The 15,735-nt window shown below is 40.1% G+C and overlaps 2 protein-coding genes across 4 annotated transcripts; both read left to right on the top strand.

Moving 5' to 3' along the window:
- The first annotated feature begins 1,619 nt into the window (after positions 1–1,619).
- Positions 1,620–8,037, top strand: LOC114357551 (midasin-like). 3 transcript variants are annotated; one of them, XM_028311231.1, is made up of 3 exons: positions 1,620–1,924; positions 5,950–6,044; positions 7,048–8,037. In XM_028311231.1, exons 2-3 carry the CDS (start codon positions 5,990–5,992, stop codon positions 8,022–8,024), a joined length of 1,032 nt encoding a protein of 343 aa, XP_028167032.1. In that variant the 5' UTR covers positions 1,620–1,924; positions 5,950–5,989; the 3' UTR covers positions 8,025–8,037. The 3 variants fall into 3 exon arrangements, with proteins under 3 accessions (XP_028167032.1, XP_028167034.1, XP_028167033.1); XM_028311233.1 differs by lacking the exon at positions 1,620–1,924 and adding an exon at positions 4,120–4,147; XM_028311232.1 differs by lacking the exon at positions 1,620–1,924 and adding an exon at positions 5,594–5,651.
- A 37-nt stretch (positions 8,038–8,074) lies between these two features.
- LOC114357552 (uncharacterized) lies at positions 8,075–14,711 on the top strand. The gene is made up of 5 exons (XM_028311234.1): positions 8,075–8,905; positions 9,215–9,351; positions 10,206–10,421; positions 11,586–11,706; positions 14,442–14,711. The coding sequence occupies exons 1-5, from the start codon at positions 8,822–8,824 to the stop codon at positions 14,559–14,561; spliced, it is 678 nt and encodes a 225-aa protein (XP_028167035.1). The 5' UTR covers positions 8,075–8,821; the 3' UTR covers positions 14,562–14,711.
- Positions 14,712–15,735: the final 1,024 nt, after the last annotated feature.

The following is a 15,735-nucleotide window of genomic DNA, read 5'->3' as shown; positions in this document are numbered from 1 at the left end:
TAAAAAAAAAAAAAAAAGACTTACTGTAACTCTATTGACCTTCGACCTCAAGTAGTAAAACTGGGATTTTCTAATTAAACCCTCCCCAAAATATCAGCTACTCAAAAAAACAGTGCCTATCTACTTTAAAAAATGTAGAGATAGTGTAATCTATCTCCACTAATGTTTTGGCTACTTAGGCTTTACTTTATTGGAATTTTATAACGTTTTATTATTTACTATCGGGGATTTGATTACATTATACATAGATAAATGATAAGATAACAGAAGAATAATAGCTAAATAGGGTTTTATAAGAATTCTATTTAGATTACCGACTGTTTATCTGAGTAAAAATCAATGTAATCTACTACAAAGGCGATCGACTAAAGTTCAGATGCCACAGTACTATTCCCACCTCTCGTTCCCACCGCTGCAACTCCTGTGTAGCAATCTACAGCTTGACCGCCAATAACCCAATCAGTGGACAAAATTCACTACATTTCTCGTATTTTCTATCTGTAAATATCATCACCGTCAGGTCATTTAGTCTCCATTAAAGGAGCACGACCCTCTCTAATTTACCAGAGGCAAATGGAGGATTTGTCCTACACTCCCCGCGCTGGCCAGACGGGTTGGGGAGGCCTGATGTTCGAATATTCCCTTAGTCGCCTTTTACGACATTCACAAAGCATATAGCAAATCGTAGTAGTTATGTATGTTTTGTTCCGCCTTTAAATTTCATTATTTCCAGTTATAAACTATGACTGTGTATCGTAAACAAGCAATAAAATACGAGAAATACGAAATGTTACTCAGAAGAAACGTTTCTTGTATAAAATATGATAAAAAATATTCTACTTGCTTTCGGTAAGTTAAGAAACAGATCTGGTTAACTTACTTAAAAATACCTCTTCAATGTTAATAAAATAACTAGCTGTGCACGCGACTTCGTACGCGTGGAAATCAAATCGTAATTATCCCATGTTTTCTCACCGTTTAAACCTTCTCTGGACTACAACAATAATTTCAAAACCAAAATCAGCGAAATCGGGCCATTCTCGAGTTTTAGCGAGATTAACGAACAGCAATTCATTTTGATTATAAATATTATCTTCAATTTTTTTCTATTTCTATCTCTCTCTTTTTGTCTATTTTTAATCGGAAGATGTCCACTGCTAGGACAAAATCCTACCTAAAGATTTCCATAACAACTAGGCTGCCTTATCCAGGCACTTTCCGCAACCTTCATCAGGTCACAATTTCACCTCTCGTTCCCACCGCTGCAACTCCTGTGTAGCCAGGATCTACAGCGCACATAAAACCCAACCAGTGAAGGTCAAGTTTGTCCCGGGGAAAGTTAAACTGTCATTGGACCCGCAACGAAATTAATTATAGAAAACTAGAGGAGACCAAAACAGAATCGAATTTCCTTATTTTTTTCCATATTCCATTCTTTCATCATCATCATTATTTTCAGCTATAGGACGTCCACTGCTGAACATAGGCCTCCCCCAATGATTTCCACAATGACTGGTTGGTAGCGGCCTGCATCCAGCGCCTTCCTGTTACGTTTATGTATACAGAATGGTGGTGATCAAATAAATAAATGAAAATAAATAGGAATTTATACATAGGAAGGCGTTCCAATATTTATTTAGTCATACAGAAACTAAAAAGAAAATGAATTATTTCCAGTTATAGCAACAATAGTAAAAAATGAAGCTACAGTATACAGAACAAAAAACACAGATTTCCAAGAGAAGCAAAATAGAGATCAGTTGTCAAGGATAATACAAGCATTAAATAGAAATGATGATGAAGAAAATCAATATGAAAAGTCGAAAAATGATATCACTGACAATCCTGAAGACCCTGAAGTGAGAATACACGTGATCAAGAATCCTGAAGTACTGAAACAATATATTAGGAAGTTGAAAAGAGAGTGAGTATAAAATTTTAAAGGTTTTGTAGGGCAAATGGGCTAGCCGTGTGGTGACGGCATAGTAGAATACATTTGTCACCAACCCCTACTCTTCCCGTGCGGGTGTCGTAAGAAGCGACTTAGGGACCACACATCAAACTGAGAACGGGCAGCAGCACTCCCTGAAAAACATCAATCTTTTAAACTGCGATCTCCAACCCGCTTGCCAAGCGTGAAGCAAAACCCTCCACTCACTCACTCCACTCACTCACTGCTGGACTATGAGCCTCCTCCACTATAGTAGTGGAGGAGGCTCATAGTCCAGCAGTGGACTGTAAAGGGCTGTTGATGATGTAGGGCAAATCCTTTGCCTCTGGTAAATTAGAGATGCCAAAGAAAACGCAGCATGGGACGTACCCACAAGGGGGACCGAAGACCTCATATAGGTAGCAGGAAAGCGCTGGATGCAGGCCGCTACCAACCGGGCGATGTGGAAATCATTGGGTGAGGCCTATGTTCAGCAGGACGTCCTGTGGCTGAAATGATGATGATGATGAAATTAGAAATCGTGCTCTTGAAGTGGAGACTAACGCCCATATTCACAAACGATGATTGCTTAAATGAAGCAGAAAATCAAACGCACAGCGTTGAATAGAGCTCTGTGATTGGTTCGCGTGTCACCCTGTGCGTCCACGCGCACTGTGAGACCTCATAGTAATGTTTGTAAATACGGGCGTGAACGACCAATGACCAAATTGATGATGATGATGATGATGAATTTATTTCAAGTTCAAGAGAGAGAGTCAATTTCTCTAACAATTGGTCTGCTTTTTAATTTATATGTATGTAGGTACAGGTAATGATTTATACTAGGCTGTTAGTAACACATGTGGTTTTACTGAATAACAAAATAGTATTTAATTACTAATGGAAAATTACTCTAAATACGATTATTAACGTTAGTTCACAAACACACCTGTAGCCTATAGATACCTACTTTTTTAGAGTAGAATTTTAGCTACTTCTATTTAGAGATGCTTTTATTGAATTTAATAAATACTCGTATATCAGACTTCAAAATAATAATGTAAGTTTTTATTCATCATCATCATTTTCAGCCACAGGACAGGACGTCCACTGCTAAACATAGGCATCCATCAATGATTTCCATATCCCGATTGGTAGCCCTGCCTATTGCCACTTCAGCTTGCTAATCCGTCAGGCTATGTCAGCGACTTTAGTTCGTTTACGGATCTCCTCATTTCTGATTCGATCTCGTAAAGACACCGAGCATGGCCCTTTCCATAGCACGCTGCACGCTGTGCAACGTTGAGCTTCTTTATGAAGCTTATAGTGGGAGGCTACGTTTCGGAGCCATATGTCCTCACTGACAACTCACACTGATCAAAGTCTTTTGTCTTCTTGAGTGACCACCATGAGGCGGAAGACATAGCTTGGGCGACGATCTGGTGATGGTCGCAGGAAGTACCTGGATGCGGGCAGCACAGCACCGGTCGTTATGGAAATCCTTGGTGTACGTTACTCCAGCTGGAAAGTAGCTCTTAGAGTGATATGAGTTGACTTTCACACTTTCAGCTCACACATTAGAACAAAAAATATAAGCTATTTGCTCGTGCTCAGTTTTTCTCTTTGCGATCATTCGTTTAGAATTTTCCTGCTAAAACAACGTTACTCCAGCAGGAATCGTTTTTTCCGTTTTTATAACAAAACGAAAGCACGCACAAATCTCTAATTCGGCGCACATTTACACCACGTTGGGAACTAATTATACGTTCTTCTCTTATCACTCTAGGAGCTACTTTCCAGTTGGAGTAACGTACACAAAACCTTGGGGGATGCCTTTGTCCATCAGTGGACGTCGTTTGGCTAAAACGATGAATAATTTTAGGGTAGAACTTTAAATAGTTACTCCTACTTAGAGATTTTTATCTATGCATGTAGCATTTTCAAATTTTAAAACAATGGTAAGTTTTTATTAAAATTATTTAATAATGTCCAATACCAGTAACTACAAGGAATAATTTGAACAATCGTGCACATTTCCCATTCTAGTGCATTTATTACATTATGCAAGTAATTAGAGATGGGTTATACTAGGTAAATTTGATACTAGGTGCACCTATTCCAAGTATTTATTAATACGTGATCCAAATACCTGTTCCACTTAGTACGTAGTAATTTACCATACTTGACGCGACTAGTGCGGAGTGCGGACTAATCCACGTATTATGACTTTAAAATACAATTTTCTTTGAAAAGATACAACCGTAGTATTAATAATGCAATTTGAAATTGAATAACTTGTAGAATAGAATGTTTCTTCTATAAAAAATAAACACTTCAAAAATCGGACGTGTGACGGCTCATGTCAAACTGAGAGTGTTCCATTTCAACATTTTTTCACATCGCTCACAAAACGCTTACAGATTAAAGAAATATCACAGATATCGCTAAATTTATCAACGTTGATGTCAAAAATAGCAAATCTCCATACATGTAAAGGAACACGCCCAAATTGACAAAGAAACACAGACAAAAAATCTTGGTGACAAAACTCCCCATGGGTCATCTACTACCAAAAATTTCTGGGAACTTTTGTCACCACCGGTATTTTAGCGGGTAACTTCTCAGAAACAGGAGTTAAATTCTATCTAATCAACACTCGAAAACTATTCCAATTTAATCTAATTATCAAATTACTATTTCAATACAAATTATGCAATTATCACGGACGCGTGACAACAAACCAAAACAAACCTGTCGGAAGAATAAAAACTGGTTTTTTACCGGCTAGTCAACAAGGAGTGAGCTGGATGAGAGAGAACAAAAATTAAAATATTCAAAACCTTACCTGTGTACAAATAGAGTTTAAATTACGTAATACATCAAACACCTATTCCTATCTCACACCTGCCTGCGCTCAAATTTGTTTGTCAGACAGAGACGGAGTGAATCTCTACGTTCGCACATAAGCTTAGCGAGAAATACGCGGTGCACGTAATACACGACTACGGATTATGCAATAATAACCTCTATTACTTTGATGGTAGGGTCGGAAATCGTGTAATTTAAAAAATACTTAGCGAGAAATACGCGGTGCGTGTAATACACGACTACGTATTATGCAATAATAACCTCTATTACTTTGATGGTAGGGTCGGAAATCGTGTAATTTAAAAAATACTAAGTGGATCAAGTATTTTAAAAATTGGAATAGGTGCCACTTAGTACTGTAAAATACCTAGTGTGTGGACCTGTTCTAGTAAATACGTCTCATCTCTACAAGTAATGTGTACAAATAATGCTGTTTCTACATGCTTTAACGTCAATTTATTTAATAAAACAGATGTTGAGTTATGAAACAATAACAATTTTATTAATTTATTCAATTCAACAAAGAGATCGTATTAAAAAATAGGTATTGTAATGACAATGATCATCTAGGTTCTACTATACCTCTAGTTGCAATTTTTAGAGTAAGCGCACACCGTTGATTTTTCGTCGGCCGATAGTTTAGTCGGGCTGTTGATCAGTATGGGCATGTATGGGAGTGCGCACACTACGCCGATTCGATTTGGCCGATTCTTCATACAAATTAAAATCGGGCACAACTATCGGCCAACTAAAAATTAACGGTGTGCGCTTACGAACGTCGTTTCCATCGACGTCATATTACGTCGACGTCATAATATTACGTCGACGTCAACGTCTGAAGGAGACCACAACAGTAGTACATTTCTACCTAGTAAACATTGTGACTTATATTCACTGAGGCCCTTTCCAGGGCGCATACACATCTCAAATATAGCTTGCCCTGCCACCACTTCGGGACAATATTTATGGGCTGGTGCTGAGAAGAAGTGGCTGTAGAAAGTCAGTCACCTTTGTCTGCCTCTTTACAAAGTAGTGGTAGTAGTGCCATTTTTAAGTGGCAGTTGGTGGGGCACTTATATCGTTAATTTTAAACCTAAAAACTTAGTAAATAAGTAACAATTAATGGCCATGATGACAACTTGTTCAAACAGGTCCAGCTTGAGTGATGACGACAGCAGCGGCCACAGTGACATGGGGTTTGGCAACGATCTGGACATCAGGAGAAACGCTATGTTCCGGGTTACAGGTAGGTAATGTAATAATGATACATAACAAGTTGTGCTGAACTGTACAGCTGGCACGAAAAACTTACGACTTCAATTCGTTTGCGTACTCGAATCGCCATCAAAAGATTTAGTAAGAAAACTACCACAGCGGCGCGCCGTTGTGAACGTGTCGTAAAGTGAACTTAGTATGAGATGTGGTTGCACGAAACTTATTTTGAGTATCAAAATTGTCACGTTATCGTTTAATTCGAAGATTGAGTATCGAATTTTATCGAATACGCAAACGATTCGAAGACGAAAGTTGTTCATGCTAGAAGTACTGAGTATATTTTATTACAACTTAATTAATTTTTAGCGTTAAGTTTCACTTCAAACTAAATTGTAAATTATTAATTACTTGAAAAAATCGAACTGCCTAAGACACTTGAAAACGACGGGTTCATCCAGTGTCTAAGTAGCTCAGATGGAAGAGCAGTCGCCCGGCAAGCGAAAGGTCTTGGGTTCGGTTCCCGCCTTAGGCAGTTCGATTTTTTCAAGTTATTTATCTTGGTGTACTCTTTCTTGGCCTGCATCTCCTCACCTAATAGAAAGTGATGATAAATAGCTATTGAAACTACACCCGGAATCTTCAACCACGGAAAAACTGACTACATATCTTAATATCTGCAACTGCCGAAACATAATTTGCTGTTGACATTGTTGTTATGGCCATTTTTGTTATAACAGATGTGCCACGATATTGTGAAGTTTAACTTATTAAATAATTTTATTAATCGGCTTTAGCCGAGTCATGATTTTACTTGCGTTTGTGTAATTTTGAGTCTAGTCAAGTGATAATACTAAGTTATTTTATCACATCCCATTCTAAAATAATGTTAAAAATATTGAAGCCTCACGCACACGCACGAAACTAAGCTCAAGCTTAGATAGCTTAGAATTCAAATTCTAAATTTACTTTTGAGCTAGTTTTTGTAATATTCGCACACAGAACCTTTCTCCATTAAATTAATTATCTTGTCACAGATTCCAATGAAGAAAAAGACACCCCCAGCCCAAAAGATGAAGAGCCCCACGGAGAAACTAAGAACTATCCACAATCCATCGAAGAGCAGGTCACACCATTCAAACCACACTTAGAAGAATCAGGAGAGAATAAGAAAGAAGTAGACGGTAAAGGGGATTCGTTTTCTAATTTAGAAGATAATATAAACCCAGTAACAAAACGTTTCAAAGTCAAAAGTGATAGACAGAAAGAGAAAACCACTAAAGATGTATGGAATTTCGATTGGAAAAAAGATGACGATAAGACTAAAAGTGAGGAAAAATCCAAGTTTGATTCCTGGGATGCACCTGTCAAGAAAAAGCCTAAAGACAACGCTTGGGATGATATAGTCGAAATGAAAGTATCCGATAACTGGAAGAAAATTGCTGACAAGGATGACATTACTAAGAAAAGCGTTTGGGACGAACCGGTACAGTCTAAAAAGATGGGCAAGAAGAAAAGAGGATCTAGGAAACAGAAGGACTTGTGGGACAGCCGCGAAATAGACTGGGACAAAAAGAAAAAAGATAGGTTTGAAGATGAGCCGAAAAAGGTTAGCGTGAAAAAGAAAGCTGTCAATAAATGGGATGAGAATAAGAATTGGGATGAGCCTAAGAAATGGGACGAGCCCAAAAAATGGGAAGAGCCTAAACCTAAGAAGAAGAAACAGGATTGGAGCAAGCCTAAGAAAGTGACAGATGAGGTCGACAACGACTGGGATAAAGTGGGCAGAGAATGGGGGAAAGCTAGAGAAGATTCCAGGGATAATGGAAAGACTTCACGAAGCAGTTGGAAGCAAAAGAAGTTTAACGATGATGACAAAATTTATGAGAAACCGAGCTACGTTGCTAGGATCCCAGAATACCATAAATCTAGAGATAGAGCAGGGGGTAGTTCATTCCAAGGAAGAACACCTATACCATTTATTGGGAAACGCGGGATTTATGATGATAAGTAAAGATTGAATAACATTTTGTGTTTATTTTATACTCAAACAATCTGAGTTTTACTACATTTTTATGGCAAAGTAAAAATATATCGTAATAGGTAAAATAATACTAAAAGTAATGTTTTATTTTGGTGTAGCTGTGTAAGCCATTGTGTTAGCTAAAGTTTTGATCATGAAGTAAGATGAACAAAAGAAGAATCATTGTAAAAATATGTTTTTCGATTCTATGTAAGTAATTATTTCATCTATTTACTAGTAGTTAGTAGGCTATAAAGTTCTTGATTTCTCTGGAGGAAAGAGTATAAGGAAATAAGTTGGGAGATAAATAAATTAATATAGCCCAAATACTTAACAAATAGAAGTAGCAAAGCAATAGACTGCCACGAGGTAAAAAGAGGACTGTAAGTAACATAGTGTTTTAGGGGGGTGCGAGGGGGTTTGCTGCGAAGATCTTCGGGCACACCAGCGCCGCCAAGACAGCTAGGAGTCGGAGAGGTCGCCATGGCCGAAATTGGTCGGATGGATCTTCAGTGTTTTAGAGAATCCAATAACCAATAGTGAACTGTGGTCTGTGTCCAACGAACTGTGATAGGCTGATGATGATGATGAGCAGTATTTTACACTAAACATAATCAAAATGGGCTCTGTGCAGTTGATTACAGTCCTGAGAGAGACTGAGAGTGAGTGACAAAGGCAAACTTAATATTAGCATGGAGTTTAGTAAGTAAGAATTATAATGTTTCAAATCTTTATTAGTAATATTCAGCCAAGTAAAATGCCGAAAATACGACATCGAAGACGAAGCCATGAAGTTGTACGGAGAAGATTTGAAATCTGTCCTACAGAGATTCCGAAGGACCCCTGACTATCTGAAGATATTGAACGATAAGGTGCAGTAGAACTACTCAATAATAAACTATAGTGACCTCTTACACATTCATTATTTATGATTTATTAAATTAATGAATGTGTCAATGGTCACTAACCATACGCAGGAAGATTTAATAAATGCTACTGACAGACGCCACTCTTGTAGCAGAGTTTTGGGCCGACACTGTGTAGGTTTGTTGTCGACACGATAAGAAGAAGAAGTGGGCACTTTTCATATCATCACGGCCCATCTGAAAATCATTGAGGGAGGCCTATGTTCAGCAGTGTTCATGGCTGAAATGATGATGTAGAAGAAGTCTTTTTTTTAGAAGGAAGAACTCAAAGCATATCTCGAAGAAGTTGGTCTCCAAACTCTTTACCATTACAACAATAAGATGACTGAGAAAATTGAGAATATGTACCGACCCAAGGAAGATCAAGAGACCACTGTTTCTGACGGATTGAGGTAAGCTACTTTCTTCATCGGAGCAAATCAAGTTTGGTTTGCACCATCTTACTTTAACTTTGACAAACGTCAAAAATCTGTCAAACGCCATACAAAAAGCACCAGTTATCGTTATAGTTACGGTCAAAGTTAAAAGCGATGCAACTCAGCTAAGTGTTCGGTTAGCGAAAGTGCCCGGAAAGCTGCAGTCCGCGAGGAATGGCCCGTATTGCGAGAAACATCACTCATCGTGATTCACAATGATGACCACGACCACTCTGACAAGAGTGTACTGACTGAGAAGAAGACCTTCTTCATTATAAGGACGTCCATTGGCCAGTACAGTTGTTGGCACAGTACAAGCTTTGCTTGGTTTGGGACTACACGTAGTGTAAAATGTCCAAGGATATTTATTATTTATTTTATTATTGGCGTATCTAGGATTATTTTTGAGGCCCTGACATGACATGTCACAGGGTGCGATTAGTATCATAACTCAGGAGAGAAAAGAAAGAAGTCCTAACGAGTAAGGGCAGAATAATGTAGTTACAATCCTAAACTGCATCCCACTTAACACCAGGTGCGATTGTGGTCAAATACCTGCCTTGTTATACATAAAAAACCAGTGTAACTGGTTGGTATAGCATTGCTACTGGTAGCAGTGTGATTCATTGGGACAAATATAATATTAAACAGATGCCCTATCGAATAATGGTGCGACTGGATGGGATTTTTAAGTAACCCTGTTACTCTTTCGGAAAATGTACCTACTATGTATCATGAGCCTTAATTTAATTTTAAGAGGATGTCGTTTGGCTGAAACGAAGAGGATGCCAACGATTTAAACACCCTGTATATCCCTTTTCTCCCCACAGATCCGTCCGGAGTCCCTTCATCAACCTCCCTGTGGATTCCCACTTTGGCTCCAACCACATCCAAGACTATATCCACCATCTCCACAACCCTGGGAGACAGGGGGAGGAGGACAACAGGAGCCCGGTGGAGAAGCTGGACTCCTACCATCTCCTGACCAGCTCTCTGACTCTGCAGGAGCGGAATATGTTCAGGGACCTGGGATTCGAGTTTGCGGGGTAAGTCTGGTTTGATAGATCTAGCTCTTAACTCAGTCATGCCTGAAGACGTATGGAAGCGGCCATGCCTGAGGTAGGGAAAGGTGACATTGACTTAGGTATTATGACAAAGCATTATGACAAACATGTGGACCGACGATCTGGCGAAGGTCGCGGGAGGCGCCTGGATGCGGGCGGCGCAGGACCGGTCGTTATGGAAATCGTTGGGGGAGGCCTTTGTCCAGCAGTGGACGTCTTTCGGCTGAAACGAACGAACGAACGAACGATTATGACAAAGCATAAATAAGATCTGAAGTCTCGCTGACGTTTGACGTTATAAAAACACCCTCCCGTGCCGGTCCCATACCTCAGGCACTGATTGAGTTAACTCTCTAAAGCCTGGTCCGTGAGCACGTAGAATCCCGTCCAATGACCCCAAGCTGCCCATCCTTGTCGCTCGCACGTAATTAGGTTGCTGTCGCGCTCGCATACTCACTGCGGGCGCGCGTCGCACAGTCGTGACAGCAATACAATTACGAGCGATAAGGATGGGTAGTTTGGGGTCATAGGACGGGATTCTACGTGCTCACGGACCAGGCTTTACAATAGTACAGAAACCTTTGTCTGCAAGTCTTCTAGAATCTTAATCATTTTCAAAGTATATCTACGTTTTGTGAGCAATTCGAAAACAAACTTTTTGGAACATATTGCCTCTGGAGCTCTGCATTCAAGTCTCCGCTACCTAGTGGGAAGGTGAGAAGTGGAAACTTAACTTCGAACTCCTATGTTCTTCTGATTAATTTCGTTGCGGGTCCAATGACAGTTTAACTTTCCCCCCGGAACAAACTTGGCCTTCACTGGTTGGGTTATTGGCGGTCAAGCTGTAGATCCTGGCTACACAGGAGTTGCAGCGGTGGGGACAAGGGGTGGGAATAGTCCCGTTCTCCGCTGCCTATCTCGAAATATTAAAGTCAAAGTCAAAATTTATTTATTTCTATAGAATAGACTAATAAATAGTACTTACAAATCGTCAAATATTTTGCTCTTAAGGAGCCTCTACATGTCTCATAATCTTTTTACCCTACCAGCGCTTCGAGACCAACATTTGACAAGTGCTGAGAAGAAGCGCCGCAACAAATGGCGTTATTAAAAATAACTTTTTATTTATAAATGTAAACTTTTCAGCAAAATCATTCACTCCATCATCAAGAGCATGGGCGAGGACTTCTCCGAGAAGTCCACCAGGCTGCCACTGCACGGCGTTGATGACCGTAAATACTCTTCCACCACAGAACATTACCATGACGTAAGAATCCATACTAACTTCATCATCATCATTTCAGCCTTTGTGGTCTAGTGGTAAGACCACCTGCTTCAGACGCAGAGGTCCCGGGTTCGATTCCCAGTGGTGGCAGATTATTCTGTTCGGTTTGGTTGGTGATAGAGCTTCTAAGTCCGCCTGGCCAGCTACCACCATCTTACCTAAGTCTGTCGCCATAACAACAATGTTAACACCATTATTGTGTTCCGGCAGTTAGAGGTCAGATAGCCAGTTCCTCCGTGGTTGAGGATTCCGGGTGAAGCTCGCTTCCACCTTCGGCCTGATCGTCACTTACCATCAAGTGAGATACAGGTCAAGAGCTTCCTCGTTGTGGATAAAAAATAAATAAAAATAATAATGATTTCCACATCGCTCGGTTGGTAACCTGCATCCAGCGCCTTCCTGCTACCTCTATGAGGTAGTCGGTCCACCTTGTAGGGGAACGTCAAAGCGAACGCTGCATTTTTTAAATAGTTCTTGCAACTCACGAAGACGAGTGAGCTTTACTTGTGTGTACGTTCAGGGATGTTATGGATATCCGTAACAGAAACTTTCGGATATCCGAAATAAAAAATATCCGTAACCGTAACCGTAACCGATTCAAAAGTTTCGGATAGTTTCGGATGTAGGCAGTTAAAATGGTTTTTTGTATAGCATTATAAATGTAAAGGCATAACAGCCTCATTTACCTTTATAATGCCATCTACACTCGCGAGCAAAAGTATGGAATCACTTACATGAAGTTGTTTCCACGCGATCTTGTGTACTAAGGAATTTGTTAGTAACTAAAAAACTAGCACCATTTTAAAGATTAAACTTTTAACTTTAAATTGATACCAAATTCATTTAAATCACACCAGTATTTAAAAAGATATCCCGGCTGATGTAAAGAAGTAAGGAAAAAGACATGTATCAACTGTTTGATACGTCGCGAGTTGCGGCCTATTTACCCCCCATAAAAGCAAGTGTTTTCGGATTTTTGCTTTCACACGTTGATCCATACACATCTCCGCTTATTTTGACACTTTACCTGGGATTCTACACCTTCAGAAGCAGCACAAATCGTTGCACTATTGCAAGAAGGGCTCAGCCAGAGGGCTGTCGCACGTCAGCTCCACATAAGCCAGTCCTGGGTTTCGAAAGTTTTAAGACGCTTTCGGGAGACTGGTGGCTTTATCCCGAGACCAAGTTCTGAACATTGTCGGTGCACATCGCAGAGGGAAAACCGTTTTTTCATGTCAACTTCTCTACGAAATCGTCATTTGACTGGTATCGACGTCCAGCAAGAGCTCAGAAATGTTCGTAGGATAGCTGTTAGCGAGTGGACAGTTCGTCTAAGATATGAGCAATAAAATTTGACTCCAAAAAGGCCTGCCACAGGCTGGAAACTGACGGCAGGTCGCCGACAAGCACGCTTTCAATTAGCTCGCACTCGGAAGGCGAGTAATGGAGGCGAGTTTTGTTCTCCGATGAATGCAGACTGTTTTTGCAGTGCAGCAGTCGAAGAGGTCGGGTCTATAGACGGCCTGGGGAGCGATTTGTGCAGTATATCTTAGACGAACTGTCCACTCGCTAACAGCTATCCTACGAACATTTCTGAGCTCTTGCTGGACGTCGATACCAGTCAAATGACGATTTCGTAGAGAAGTTGACATGAAAAAACGGTTTTCCCTCTGCGATGTGCACCGGCAATGTTCAGAACTTGGTCTCGGGTTAAAGCCACCAGTCTCCCGAAAGCGTCTTAAAACTTTCGAAACCCAGGACTGGCTTATGTGGAGCTGACGTGCGACAGCCCTCTGGCTGAGCCCTTCTTGCAATAGTGCAACGATTTGTGCTGCTTCTGAAGGTGTAGAATCCCAGGTAAAGTGTCAAAATAAGCGGAGATGTGTATGGATCAACGTGTGAAAGCAAAAATCCGAAAACACTTGCTTTTATGGGGGGTAAATAGGCCGCAACTCGCGACGTATCAAACAGTTGATACATGTCTTTTTCCTTACTTCTTTACATCAGCCGGGATATCTTTTTAAATACTGGTGTGATTTAAATGAATTTAGTATCAATTTAAAGTTAAAAGTTTAATCTTTAAAATGGTGCTACTTTTTTTGTTATTAACAAATTGGTTTGTACACAAGATCGCGTGGAAACAACTTCATGTAAGTGATTCCATACTTTTGCTCGCAAGTGTAGTATACATTTTTATTCGATGTAAAGTGGTGCGGCCATGAATTAACCGTGTTGGACAACTATTGCAAATTACATTCTAAAGCACAGATATCCGTAACCGTAACCGAAACCGGTATAATATTATTCCTATATCCGTAACCGTATCCATAACCGAAACTACATATCCATAACATCCCTAGTACGTGTACATGCACTTAACGATAGTGTTATGTCTATCATAACTTTTGAAAAACGAACAGTAGCGAGCCACCACCACACATGTAAAGCTCACTCGCCTTCGTGAATTGCAAAAACTAAAACCTATTTGCAGAAATTAAATAAATTTTTAACGACAGTTCTCTAAGAGTAGGCGCACACCGTTGATTTTTAGTTGGCCGATAGTTGTGCCCGATTTTAAATTGTATGGAGAATCGGCCAAATCGAATCGGCGTAGTGTGCGCACTCCCATGCCCATACTGATCAACTGCCCGACTAAACTATCGGCTGACGAAAAATCAACGGTGTGCGCCTACTCTAACGTTTCCAAACCCTTTCAGATGTTCCCTCAAGACAACCCAAGTACGCAAGCAGACGTGGTGCCTACTGACGAGACCTTCATGTACAAGTACCGAGCTCCTAAGGTGTCGGGAATGAAGAAAAACAAGATAAAGAAATAAATAAATATATTGTACAAAACGTTTTTATAATAATCCGCTGTTTTTGGGAGAGTCTGCATTCTTTTTATAGGACACTTACAGGACTATTCCTACATCTCGATCCCACCGCTGCAACTCCTGTGTAGCCAGGATCTACAGCTTGACCGCCACAAAAACCCAACCAATGAAGGTCAAGTTTGTCCCGGGGGAAAGTTAAACTGTCATTGGACCCGCAACGAAATTAATCAGAAGAACATAGGAGGAGTTCGAAATTAAGGACACCTTATCCACCCGGAAAGGAATCGTAACCGTATCACCTCGAGGCGGTCAGTATTCTTTGTATGAAACTCCGGACTGCAACGCACACTTATCCGCATAATTCGTAACGTAAACGCCTCTGCCTCGCGACGAAAGAGCATACGGCGTTAATCCCTTTCCAGGTTCCAGGCCTACTAGGTGGACCGACGATCTTTCGTCGCGGGAAGAACCTTGATACGAGCATCGCAGGACCGTTCATTATAGAAAACCTTGGAAGGCTTTTGTCCAGCAGTGGACTTCATTTGGCTTAAACTTATTACAGGGCCATGATGTACCATCCTAGACTGCATTCCATAAGTCAGGGGTGGCCAACTTGATTAAACATAAGATCTACTATTTACTAAAGAAACCCTGGGCGATCTACCACTTACATACTACTTGAAATCTTATATGAAACAGCATAGTTTAGTACACAATCATGTAGTAATAGTATAATGCCTTGCCACGATCGACTGGACTAATAGTCGTGATCGACCGCTTGGCCACCCCTGTCATAAGTCATAGTTAATATTATTTGCAATAAATTGAATTTAAATTCAGCCCATCCCATCAACACGGTACCTACTTATTTAACGAAACGAATCGTACTCGTACATGTTTAAAAAAATATAAAATATGCAATGCAAATTATCCGATAAAAATGAAAAAATAATAATGAATAGGCAATAAATTATACAACACACCTGTATAAACGGTTAAATTTTACACAAAAGTATTCAAAAATATGGATTTTATAGAATTTGTGTATATTTAATTTAGGTATATAATACGATAGTTGCTAGGGGCAAGGAACCCATTTACCTCAGTCATTTGAAAAGGACAGGACTATTCCCACCTCTAGTTCCCACCGCTGCAACTCCTGTGTAGCCAGGATCTA

The sequence above is a fragment of the Ostrinia furnacalis genome, unplaced genomic scaffold, assembly GCF_004193835.3.
Source record: "Ostrinia furnacalis isolate ACB-3 unplaced genomic scaffold, ASM419383v2 OfSCF3220, whole genome shotgun sequence".
In the NCBI taxonomy this organism is placed as follows: domain Eukaryota; kingdom Metazoa; phylum Arthropoda; class Insecta; order Lepidoptera; family Crambidae; genus Ostrinia; species Ostrinia furnacalis.
Note: the sequence above shows the minus strand (reverse complement) of the source record. Positions and strands in the feature narration are given on the sequence as shown.